This window comes from Oncorhynchus kisutch, unplaced genomic scaffold (assembly GCF_002021735.2).
Source record: "Oncorhynchus kisutch isolate 150728-3 unplaced genomic scaffold, Okis_V2 Okis06b-Okis10b_hom, whole genome shotgun sequence".
In the NCBI taxonomy this organism is placed as follows: domain Eukaryota; kingdom Metazoa; phylum Chordata; class Actinopteri; order Salmoniformes; family Salmonidae; genus Oncorhynchus; species Oncorhynchus kisutch.
This window is the reverse complement of record NW_022261983.1, coordinates 621898-635996: the sequence shown is the minus strand read 5'-3', so window position 1 is coordinate 635996 and position 14099 is coordinate 621898. Positions and strand designations below refer to the sequence as shown.

At 43.2% G+C, this 14099-nt stretch overlaps 1 protein-coding gene across 1 annotated transcript in view; it reads right to left on the bottom strand.

Annotated features, from left to right (window-relative positions):
• Positions 1-14099, bottom strand: part of LOC109884752 (voltage-dependent T-type calcium channel subunit alpha-1I-like) — a 287147-nt gene that overhangs the window by 142323 nt on the left and 130725 nt on the right. Inside the window, 1 exon segment of the mRNA XM_031813726.1 lies at positions 8902-8999. Coding sequence (XP_031669586.1) covers positions 8902-8999 — 98 coding nt within the window.

Sequence of the window (14099 nt, the reverse complement as noted above, 5' to 3'; positions counted from 1 at the left end):
TCTTAGCAGTGCTTAAGTGTCCACCATTTATGCAAAAGGTGTTTAACGTAGTAAGACATGGCTATATTGTTACAGCATTATCTTACACCTTTCTGAAAGGTGACTTCCAACTAGGAGTGTTTACAGCTTAACTGAGGGACAGAGTCAGCCACGTAGGACTTGCCTAGTGTCACGCCCTGACCTTAGAGAGTTGTTTTATTGCTCTATTTGGTTAGGTCAAGGTGTGATTTGGGGTGGGCATTCTATGTTGTCTATTTCTTTCTTTTTGGCCGTGTAAGGTTCCCAATCAGAGGCAGCTGTCTATCGTTGTCTCTGATTGGGGATAATACTTAGGCAGCCCCCTTTTCCCACTTTCTGTTTGTGGTATCTGTCTTTGTTTGTTGCATGTGTTTGCACCTCTAGCTTTATGTTCGTTGAGTTGTTTATTGTTTTTGGTGGAACATTTAACATCAAAAGAAAATGTACGCATACCACGTTGCACCTTGGTCTCATTCTAACGACGAACGTTACAGAAGATCCCACCATCAACGGACCAAGCAGCGTGGTCATTAGGAATAGACCTGGGAGGAGATCCTGGATGGAGCAGGACCCTGGACGCAGGCTGGGGAGTATTGCCGTCCGAAGGAGGAGATAGAGGCAGCGAAAGAGGAACGGCAACGTTACGAGGAGTTTATACCAACAAAGCAAGCATGAGAGGCAGCCCAACACAAGGAGATTGGCAGTGTCAGGGTTTAGACCTGAGCCAACTCCCCGTGCTTACCGTGGGGAGTGTGTGACTGGTCAGGCACCGTGGTATGCAGTGATGTGCACGGTGTCTCCAGTGAGCATTCACAGGCCGGTGCGCTCTGCTCTGCACGAGCCCCCCGCGTTTGCCGGGCGGTAGTGGGCATCCAGCCAGAACGGGTTGTGCCAGCTCTACGCTCGAGACCTCCAGTGCTCCTCCACGGCCCAGTGTATCTGGCTCCACGCACCAGGCCTCCAGTGCATCTCCCCAGTCCGGTGAGACTTGTTCCGGTTTCCACGTACCAGGCCTCCAGTATGTCTCTCCAGCCTGGTAAGCCCTGTGGCAGCTCCACGCACCAGGCCTCCAGTACTTTCTCAGTCCGGTAGACCTGTTCCGGGTCCACGTACGAAGCCTGTAGTGATGATCCATGGCCTGGAGCCTGTAGTGATGATCCACGGCCCGGAGCCTGTAGTGATGATCCACGGCCCGGAGCCTGTAGTGATGATCCATGGCCCGGAGCCTGTAGTGATGATCCATGGCCTGGAACCTGTAGTGATGATCCATGGCCCGGAGCCTGTAGTGATGATCCATGGCCCGGAGCCTGTAGTGATGATCCATGGCCTGGAGCCTGTAGTGATGATCCATGGCCTGGAACCTGTAGTGATGATCCATGGCCTGGAACCTGTAGTGATGATCCATGGCCTGGAACCTGTAGTGATGATCCATGGCCCGGAGCCTGTAGTGATGATCCATGGCCTGGAGCCTGTAGTGATGATCCATGGCCTGGAACCTGTAGTGATGATCCATGGCCTGGAACCTGTAGTGATGATCCATGGCCCGGAGCCTGTAGTGATGATCCATGGCCCGGAGCCTGTAGTGATGATCCATGGCCTGGAACCTGTAGTGATGATCCAGGGGCAAATGTACGCCTACAACGCTGCACCTTGGTCTCATTCTAACGACGAACGTTACACCTAGTTAAATGTTTAATAAAAATAAAATAAAAATTGAGAACACACACTCTGGAAGGAGATACTGTCAGGAACACAGACACCCCTCTGAATCAGATTATACCTCACCAGGAGAGCACACACACATGTGCATGCACAGACACAGACACAGACACACACAGACACAGACACACACACCAGACACACACACACACACACGTACAGCCCCACTCACTCACTGACTTCACTCACATACAGTGCCATTCTGTCATTGACAAGGTTAGGGTGGGCATTCACGTTACATCTCGGTCATGAATATGGAGAGGTGACCGGGAATTTAATCCGTACAGCTACTTACTGGAGGAGGTAGTCTTGTTGAGAATAAATTACACCACAATCAAATTAAACGCATGCACGCACACACACACACGCACACACACACAATACGGTCACTCACAGGTGAAGTTTTCCTCGAGGTAGCATCGGTTCCTCAGTAATCCCGCCTCACAGCTGCACTCCGATGATGCCGAAGATGAAGAAGACGAAGAAACAAGCAGGAGTGACGTTTCCCCAGCATGGGCAGTGTGTCCAGGAGGAGATTCACCAGGATACGCATACTGAAACACACAAACATACATCCATAATACCAAACACATGCATTATAATACACAAACCCACACACATGCATTATAATACACAAACACACACCACATGCATTATAATACACACACACACACACATGCATTATATACACACACCACACACACACATGCATTATAATACACAACACACACACATGCATTATAATACACACACACACACACACATGCATTATAATACACAAACACACACACATGCATTATAATACCACACACACACACAATGCATTATAATACACACACACACACACATGCATTATAATACACAAACACACACACACATGCATTATAATACACACACACACACACATGCATTATAATACACAAACACACACACACATGCATTATAATACACAAACACACACACATGCATTATAATACACCCCCATTCATTATAATACCACACACATGCATTATAATACACACACACACACACACACATGCATTATAATACACACACACACACACACACATGCATTATAATACACAAACACACACACCATGCATTATAATACACAAACACACACACATGCATTATAATACACACACACACAACACACACACCATGCATTATAATACACACACACACACATACATCATAATACACAACACACATGCATTATAATACACACACACACACATGCATTATAATACACAAACACACACACAATGCATTATTAATACACACACACACACACATGCATTATAATACAACAAACACACACACATGCATTATTATACACAACACACACACATGCATTATAATACACACACACACACACACGCATTATAATACACACACACACCACACACACACATGCATTATAATACACAACACACACACATGCATTAAAAATACACAAACACACACACATGCATTATAATACACACACACACACACATGCAGTATAATACACACACACACACATGCATTATAATACACAACACACACACACACACACCACATTATAATACACACACACATGCATTATAATACACACACACACCACGCATTATAATACACACACACACACACACACATGCATTATAATACACAAACACACACACATGCATATAATACACAACACACACACACATGCATTATAATACACAAACACACACACATGCATTATAATACACAAACACACACACACATGCATATAATACACAAACACACACACACAGGCATTATAATACACAAACACATGCATTATAATACACACACACACACACATGCATTATAATACACAAACACATGCATTATAATACACACACACACACACACACATGCATTATAATACACAAACACACACACACATGCATTATAATACACAAACACACACACACATGCATTATAATACACAAACACACACACACATGCATTATTATACACACAAACACTCATATAAAATGAGAATATTGCTGAGTAGAAACAGCAGGACACACATACTGTATCTAAAACACAGAGACAGACACAAAACATATGGACACAGAACACAGGACATTCAGGCCTTCCAAAAGTAGCATAGACATGTTTCTGTCCATATAGGTGGATGGTGGACCAGCCACATATCCCATATCCCCAAGTGATGGCATTATGACACATGAGAGGCTACCGTTGGACCTGACCCACGTTGATTACATAATGAAACATGATTAGTACATGAGCAGATGGGGCAGATATGTCCTGTGATGATGACATAAAGACAGCTGATGGAAGAGTAGTGGCGACTGGCAATGTTCTCTGTAGGACTGACACCAGAAACCACTGAAGCACCACTCACGAGAGATTCACTGACAGGTGTGTGTGTGTGTGTGTGTGTGTGTGTGTGTGTGTGTGTGTGTGTGTGTGTGTGTGTGTGTGTGTGTGTGTGTGTGTGTGCACGCACGTGTTTGTCACGCTGTGTTTCATGAGAAGAGACACCACATGCGGTTAATACAACCCAGGTACAACAGTGAGGTCGGTGAGAGAGAAAAAGAGGGGGAGAGGAAGAGGAAGAAAGAGGGAGAGGCAGATACATACCTATAGAGGAACTAATGTATGTCTACCTATAGAGGAACTAATGTATGTCTACCTGTAGAGGAACTAATGTATGTCTACCTATAGAGGAACTAATGTATGTCTACCTATAGAGGAACTAATGTATGTCTACCTATAGAGGAACTAATGTATGTCTACCTATAGGGGAACTAATGTATGTCTACCTATAGAGGAACTAATGTATGTCTACCTATAGAGGAACTAATGTATGTCTACCTATAGAGGAACTAATGTATGTCTACCTGTAGAGGAACTAATGTATGTCTACCTATAGAGGAACTAATGTATGTCTACCTATAGGGGAACTAATGTATGTCTACCTATAGAGGAACTCATGTATGTCTACCTATAGAGGAACTAATGTATGTCTACCTATAGGGGAACTAATGTATGTCTACCTATAGAGGAACTAATGTATGTCTACCTATAGAGGAACTAATGTATGTCTACCTATAGAGGAACTAATGTATGTCTACCTATAGAGGAACTAATGTATGTCTACCTATAGAGGAACTAATGTATGTCTACCTGTAGAGGAACTAATGTATGTCTACCAATAGAGGAACTAATGTATGTCTACCTATAGAGGAACTAATGTATGTCTACCTATAGAGGAACTAATGTATGTCTACCTATAGAGGAACTAATGTATGTCTACCTATAGAGGAACTAATGTATGTCTACCTGTAGAGGAACTAATGTATGTCTACCAATAGAGGAACTAATGTATGTCTACCTGTAGAGGAACTAATGTATGTCTACCAATAGAAGAACTAATGTATGTCTACCTATAGAGGAACTAATGTATGTCTATCAAAAGCATTAACTTTTGCATGTAAAAACACATAATCCTACTCATTACTACACGTCCTCAATAACACCACTTCAACATGGGCTTTGAACGGGGCAAACTGACTACATACATGGTATTACTGGCTACATACAGGGTTATACTGGCTACATACAGGGTTATACTGACTACATACATGGTGTTACTGGCTACATACAGGGTTAAACTGGCTACATACATGGTATTACTGGCTACATACAGGGTTATACTGACTACATGCAGGGTTAAACTGACTACATACATGGTATTACTGGCTACATACATGGTTATACTGACTACATACAGGGTTAAACTGACTACATACCATGTGTTACTGGCTACATACATGGTTATACTGACTACATACATGGTGTTACTGGCTACATACAGGGTGTTACTGGCTACATACAGGGTGTTACTGGCTACATAAAGGGTGTTACTGGCTACATACAGGGTGTTACTGGCTACATAAAGGGTGTTACTGGCTACATACAGGGTGTTACTGGCTACATACAGGGTGATACTGGCTACATGCAGGGTGTTACTGGCTACATACAGGGTGTTACTGGCTACATACAGGGTGAAACTGGCTACATACAGGGTGTTACTGGCTACATACAGGGTGTTACTGGCTACATGCAGGGTGTTACTGGCTACATACAGGGTGAAACTGGCCACATAAAGGGTGTTACTGGCTACATGCAGGGTGTTACTGGCTACATAAAGGGTGTTACTGGCTACATACAGGGTGTTACTGGCTACATACAGGGTGTTACTGGCTACATACAGGGTGATACTGGCTACACGCAGGGTGTTACTGGCTACACACAGGGTGGTACTGGCTACATGCAGGGTGTTACTGGATACATGCAGGGTGTTACTGGATACATGCACAGTGTTACTGGCTACATACAGGGTGTTACTGGCTACATGCAGGGTGTTACTGGCTACATACAGGGTGTTACTGGCTACATACAGGGTGTTACTGGCTACATACAGGGTATTACTGGCTACATAAAAGGTGTTACTGGCTACATACAGGGTGTTACTGGCTACATACAGGGTGTTACTGGCTACATACAGGGTGTTATAGCCCAGAAATTGAGAAAAGGAAGGAGGGGGTGTCAACTGGAGAGAGAGAGAGAGAGAGAGAGAGAGAGAGAGAGAGAGAGACAGAGAGAGAGAGAGAGAGAGAGAGAGAGAGAGAGAGAGAGAGAGAGAGAGAGAGAGAGAGAGAGAGAGAGAGAGAGAGACTACACTATTATGCATCTTCTAGGAAGGGTACAAATTGGGTCTCACGGGGGTCAATCTCAGCCGATGTGTATATTAACTTGGTCAAAATGACCTCATGTCAAGCAATTGCTTTATGTCTATTGTATCTCACCCCTATCTGGCCTAATGCAGGGAGGTGTGGACATACTCATCAGTTATCCATTCCCCTGGGTGAAACCATATGTTTATACTACACAGTGAGCGCTCACACACACACATATAGTATACTGTATATATATATATACATACATACGAGCACTCATACAAATATAGGCACACACTCGCACACACACACACACACACACACACACACACACACACACACACACACACACACACACACACACACACACACACACACACACACACACACACACACACACACACACACACACACACACACACACACACACACACAGCATGTATGTGTACATGTGTGTGTGTGTCCCAGCATGTGTATTAGTGTGTTTGTTTACACATGTGCACCAGTCACCAGTCTGCCTATATCAGGTCCCCAAACATGACATCACTATCAGTATCACCCCTCCCTACAACTTCCTATCAGCTGGCGGAGCGAGGCAATGACATGCACTAATTCAATTACCATTCATATTTAATGGTGGCAACACCCACTGAAACATTGATAAGGGAGCAGAGTCTTCAGCGCTTCAGAATGGGAATGGGAATTAGAATGGGAATTATCGTCAGCACTCAAGGAAAACTGTTTTCCCAGGTAATTAGTGCTAGGATTAATCTGTGTGTGTGTAATGGACCAGACGAGAGAGTAATGTCTTCACTAATTCTCATCACAGAGAGAGGCGAGTTGGATGTGTGTGTGTGTGTGTGGTGTGTGTGTTTTATGTGTTTATAAATACTGGTTTCTCTACCCGCCAATAATTCTCATCAGAGACAGACTCTGCCATAGGACACCTGCACTCACTTAATGTACCTGCAGACAGATGACTCCAGCACACCTCTCTGTGTCTCTCGGTTTCCACACCACTAGTCCATTAGCGTTAGCAATGATCTGTGTTTCTTTGCCATTAGCTTAGCCCATTAGGCTGTTAGCTCTGGGGGAAAGGAAAGGAAACAAGTAAAGGATGCAAGGATAAGGATTACAGCTGTTTGGAACATGTCCTGTTTGACTGTGTTTCAGTACACTGTCTCACTTACAGCATGCATATCAGTGTTAGCCACTATTAGCCAGTTAGCTCTAGTAAAGAGGAGATCAGGAAATGCTACCTGAGTCTGACTGATACCACTATCTGTGTGTTATTCACTGTTAGCCACTGTTAGCATTAGCAGATAAATGCTATCACTTTCACTGACTGGAAGTGAGTGGAGAGATTAGCTGACCCTCGCTTGATCGGGCTAATTGGTGCTTACGATGATTAGAAGCTGTCTGAGGTAAGGGGAAAATCAATAGGTGTTTACAATTTTGTCTGAGAACAGAGTTGTATTTGAGAGGGATGGGGTTGGGTCAGAGAGAGAACAGTGATCTACATTACAGGAGGATATGTAAATCTGTAAGGGACTCTGTTGTAGTAGAGGGCATCTGATAGGAGCTGGGCTGCTCAGATCAAACAGCACTGTCCTGGGGTTATGCAGTCAGAACAGAGTAGAGGATCACAGCAAAGTCAAAGGACATATACAATGACTGTACTGATTGAATGGAGAAAACATTAGGAACACCTTCCTAATATTGAGTTGCACCCCAGCTTTTGCCCTCAGAACAGGCTCCATCCGTTGGGGCATGGACTCTACAAGGTGTCGAAAGCATTCCACAGGGACGCTGGCCCATGTTGACTCCAATGCTTCCCACAGTTGTGTCAAGTTGGCTGGATGTCCTTTGGATGGTGGACCATTCTTGATACACGGGAAACTGTTGAATGTGAAAAACCCAGCAGCGTTGCAGTTATTGACACAATCAAACCAGTGTGCCTGGCACCTACTACCATAACCTGTTCAAATGCACTGAAATCTTTTGTCTTGCCCGTTCACCCTCTGAATGGCACACATACACAATCCATGTCTCAATTGTCTCAAGGCCAAGATCCTTATTTAACCTGCCTCCTCCCTTTCATCTATACTGATTGAAGCGGTTTGAACAAGTTACATCAATAAGGGATCATAGCTTTCACCTGGTCAGTCTATGTCATGGAAAGAGTGGACGTTCCTAATGTTTTGTACACTCAGTGTAGACATCACATGCAAACAAACGGACAGACAGACAGACAGACAGACAGACAGACAGACAGACAGACAGAAAGTGACAGACACAAACAGACAGAGAGACAGACAGACAAACAGAGATAAACAAGACAGAGAGAGAGAGAGAGAGACAGACAGAAAGAGACAGACTAAGAGAGACAGAAAGCGAGAGAGAGAGAGAGAGAGAGAAAGAGAGACCGTGAGACAGAACTCACTGGGTACTCTGTTGATGGCTTTGAGGGGTCTGAGGACCCTGACTGTCCTGATGGCTGAGAGGTTGATGTTCTGCAGGTCCAACGAGTACTCCACCATCCTACAAAGAGAGGAACACACATAGGAGTCAAGGAACTGTGTGCGTGTGTGTGTGTGAGAGAGAGAGAGCATTTACTGTACATATGACTCACTGACACATTCTCAGTTCCCATTTGTTCTACAGAATCTCATTTTAAATCCATCCATATACAGCAAGGCCCAAGAGAGCTCTTTCCCCCAGGCAAGATCTCTGAGTGCCTTTCCAATCCGTCTACAGGTCACATCCCAGTTTCAGGATATAAGCCTGCCACAACACTGCACCAAAGCAACTGTGGAGTTAACTCATGAACTGCTGGGTTAACCCATGATCCGAAATGGCTGATATGAGTGCATATACGGTTTTCCCATTTATAATGTGCTCAGATCAGAGCGATTGTTTATTCTCATTCAGACAGTAAGGTATTGTCTCAGAGTATCTTTGAAGTAGAGGGGAGAGAGCTATGAATTGTTATATCATTTTAATTCAATTGTACAATTATGGGAGCATCTTTGCAGTACCCACAGTATCAACAGATGAAAAGGAGAGAACGAGTGTAAGGGAGAGGCGGAGAAGCATAGAAAGAGAGACCTACAGCTCATCTCTTGGCAGCAGTACTGTAGATTACTTTATCACTGACCTCAACCCAGAGTCTCTCAGAGTGTTCACAGTCAGCCCACTAACACCCCTATCAGATCACAGAAAGATCACAGTCTACCTGGACAGAGCAATAGTAAATAATGAGGCATCGAAGCCAAGGGACCTGCACAATATTAAGAAATGCTATAGATGGAAAGAAAGTCGTGTAAAAAAATACCAAAAACAATTAGGCAACAACAAATTCAATCCATTTCAAACAACTTCCTGGACAAAACATTTCACTGTAAAAGTGATGTTGTAAACTTGGCAGTAGAAAGCCTAAACAGTATATTTGACCTTTCAGCTTCCCTAATGTCAAGCAGACAACCTAAGAAGATGAACAACAATGACAAATGGTTTGTTGAAGAATGCTAAAACCTAAGAAAGAAATTGAGAAGTCTACGCCTTCACTATGTTGAATCACTAAAACAATACAGAAATACACCACAGAAAAAGAAGGAACAGCTGGTCAGTAATCAGATCAATGTAATTGAAGAATCCATAGACTCTAACCACTTCTGGAAAAATTGGAACACACTAAACCAACAACAACACAAAGAGTTATCTATCCAAAACGGAGATGTATGGATAAACCACTTCTCTAATCTTTTTGTTCCTATAAGAAATAACAAACAGCAAAAACACATACTTGATCAATTACAAATCTTAGAATCAGCTATTAAAGACTTCCAGAACCCACTTGATTCTCCAATTACATTGAATGAACTACAGGACAAAATAGAAACCCTCCAACTCAAGAAGACCTCTGATGTTGATGGTCTCCTACATGAAATTATCAAATATAAAATTAACTCTTTAACATCATCCTCATCTCTGGCATCTTCCCCAATATTTGGAACCAAGGACTGATCACCCCAATCCACAAAAGTGGAGACAAATTTGACCCCAATAACTACTGTGGGATATGCGTCAACAGCAACCTTGGGAAAATCCTCTGCATTATCATTAACAGCAGACTTGTACATTTCCTCAGTGAAAACAATGTATTGAGCAAATGTCAAATTGGCTTTTTACCAAATTACCGTACGACAGACCACGTATTCACCCTGTACACCCTAATTGACAAACAAACTAACGAAAACAAGGGCAAAGTCTTCTCATGCTTTGTTGACTTCAAAAAAGCTTTTGACTCAATTTATCATGAGGCTATACAAATTTATGCAAAGTGGTGTTGGGGGAAAAAACATGTGACATTATAAAGTCCATATGCACAAGCAACAGGTGTTTGGTTAAAATGGGCAAAAACACAGATTTCTTTCCACAGACCTGTGGGGTGAGACAGGGGTGCAGCTTAAGCCCCACACTCTTCAAAATATATATAAACAAATTGGCAAGGGCACTAGAACAGTCTGCAGCACCAGGCCTCACCCTACTAGAATCTGAAGCCATCAAAAGCCATCAAAAGGAACATAACATTTGACATAGCAATTAGGATCTGGCAAAAAAAGACATGAATCAGTTACAGAACCCATTGCCCTTTATGGTTGTGAAGTCTGGGGTCTGCTCACCAACCAAGAATTCACAAAATAGGACAAACACCAAATTAAGACTCTGCATGCAGCATTCTGCAAAAATACCCTCAGTGTACAATGTAAAACAGCAAATAATATATGCAGAGCAGAATTAGTCCGATACCCGCTAATTATCAAAATCCAGAAAAGATACGTTAAATTCGACAACAACCTAAAAGGAAGCATTTCCTAAACCTTCCATAACAAAGCCATCACCTACAGAGAGATGAACCTGGAGAAGAGTCCCCTAAGCAAGCTGGTAAGGGGCTCTATTCATAAACACACCCCACAGAGCCCCTGGACAGCAATACAATTAGACCCAAACAAATCATGAGAAAACAAAAAGATAATTACTTGACTATTGGAAAGAACTAACAAAAATTCAAAGCAAACTAGAATGATATTTGGCCGAATACCTGTCCACTGTGACTGACCCAAAATTAAGGAAAGCTTTGACTATGTACAAACTCATTGAGCATAGCCTTGTTATTGAGAAAGGTCGCCGTAGGTGAGAGATGACAGGATATGTGCACACTGCCCACAAAATGAGGTGGAAAATGAGCTGCATTTCCTAACCTCCTGCAAATGTATGACCATATTTGATACACATACAGTTGAAGTTGGAAGTTTACATACACCTTAGCCAAATACATTTAAACTCAGTATTTCACAATTCCTGACATTTAATTCTAGTAAACAATCACTGCCTTAGGTCAGTTAGGATCACCACTTTATTTTAAGAATGCAAAATGTCAGAAAAATAGTCAAGAGAATGATTTATTTCAGCTTTTATTTCTTTCATCACATTCCCAGTGGGTCAGAAGTTTACATACACTCAATTAGTATTTGGTAGCATTGCATTTAAATAGTTTAACTTGGGTCAAGCGTTTCGGGTAGGATTGCACAAACTTCCCATAATAAGTTGGGTGAATTTTGGCCCATTCCTCCTGACAGAGCTGGTGTAACTGAGTCAGGTTTGTAGGCCTCCTTGCTCGCACACAATTTTTCAGTTCTGCCCACACATTTTCTATAGGATTGAGGTCAGGGTTTGTGATGGCCACTCCAATACCTTGACTTTGTTGTCCTTAAGCCATTTTGCCACAACTTTGGAAGTATGCTTGGGGTCATTGTCCATTTGGAAGACTGAATTACACTAACAAATGAATATATCTCAATCAGGTAAATATAAAAGGTACGTACCTAATATTTCATCATGTACATTAATATTGAATATATTTACACAAATATACATGAAGCTCCGTCAGTTCAGTCTTTTATACAAATCGGCTCTAACAGTTGGAGAGAGAGAGAGAAAGCGAGAGAGAGAGAAAGCGAGAGAGACAAGGGCACTAGAACAGAGAGAGAGAAAGCGAGAGCGTCAGAGGTAATGGTAGAGGTAGAGAGAGAGAGAGAGAGAGAGAAACAGAGAGGGAGAGAGGGAGAGAGAGAAGGAAGGACAGAGAGAGAGTCAGAGGTAGAGATAGAAGGACAGAGAGAGAGGGGACAGAGAGAGAGTCAGAGGTAGAGATAGAAGGACAGAGAGAGAGGGGACAGAGAGAGAGTCATAGGTAGAGGTAGAGAGAGAAGGACAGAGAGAGAGGTAGAGAGAGAGGTAGAAATAGGTAGAAAGAGGTAGAGAGAGAGAGAGAGAGAGAGGACAGAGAGAGAGAGTCAGAGGGAGAGGTAGAGAGAGAAGGACAGAGAGAGAGAGAGTCAGAGGGAGTGGTAGAGAGAGAAGGACAGAGAGAGAGGTAGAGAGAGGTAGAGAGAGAGAGGACATAGAGAGAGAGTCAGAGGTAGAGGTAGAGAGAGAAGGACAGAGAGAGAGAGAGTCAGAGGGAGTGGTAGAGAGAGAAGGACAGAGAGAGAGAGAGAGTCAGAGGGAGTGGTAGAGAGAGAAAGGGGACAGAGAGAGAGTCAGAGGGAGAGGTAGAGAGAGAAGGACAGAGGTAGATAGAGGTAGAGAGAGAGAGAGAGGACAGAGAGAGAGTCAGAGGGAGAGGTCAAGAGAGAAGGACAGAGAGAGAGAGAGAGAGTCAGAGGGAGAGGTAGAGAGAAAAGGACAGAGAGAGAGAGAGAGAGAGAAATAGAGGGATAGAAAGTGGTCTCTGTAAGTGATGCCTGCAGGATGTTGTGGTTTACTAAGAGTCAGACATCTGTTAGCTACTCATTCTCAGCATGTTAAAACTGTTTGTGCCCTGCAACCTAAACCACTTTCACAGAATGGCCATGGTGCTTTATCTTTCCGTGTGTGTGTGTGTGTGTGTGTGTGTGTGTGTGTGTGTGTGTGTGTGTGTGTGTGTGTGTGTGTGTGTGTGTGTGTGTGTGTGTGTGTGTGTGTGTGTGTGTGTGTGTGTGGACCATGCAAAGAGCCTGGGGTGGAATACATTAATGCAGTGGCAGCAAGGCCTGCCAAGTCTAACACCAGACACAGCCAATCTACTGTACAATGCAACTCATTCAGAGGCCCATGTTCATGTGCTGCTGATCACAGCCCTGGACACACTGCATTCTGATGGGAATACAGCTGGCTGTATGGATATCAGACAATCAGCTTTAGTTCAGTGAGCTATACCAGTGGTAATACATTGTTGTGTTGTGACCAATCTACAGCCTTTAGCCCGAGACGTTTTCAACTGCACAGCGATCTAATACAAAGTCACCACAACCCATCATTTAGGAAGTATTAAGTGTGTCCCAAATGGCAACCTATTTCCTATACAGTGAACTAAATCGGTAATAGGGTGCCATTTGGGAGACATTGTCACTACAACAGGGATGTACAGCAGGACGTGCACCATTACATCCAGTTTTTAATCTGTAGTCTTCGTCATAGTGCTGAATGCTGTCCATTCTGATAGCTAGGTTGTCAACAAGCTCTCACTATCAGGATAAGGTAAGACCCAGAAGCAGACCGTGTCCAAGTAACAATGTTTATTACAAAAACAGAAGG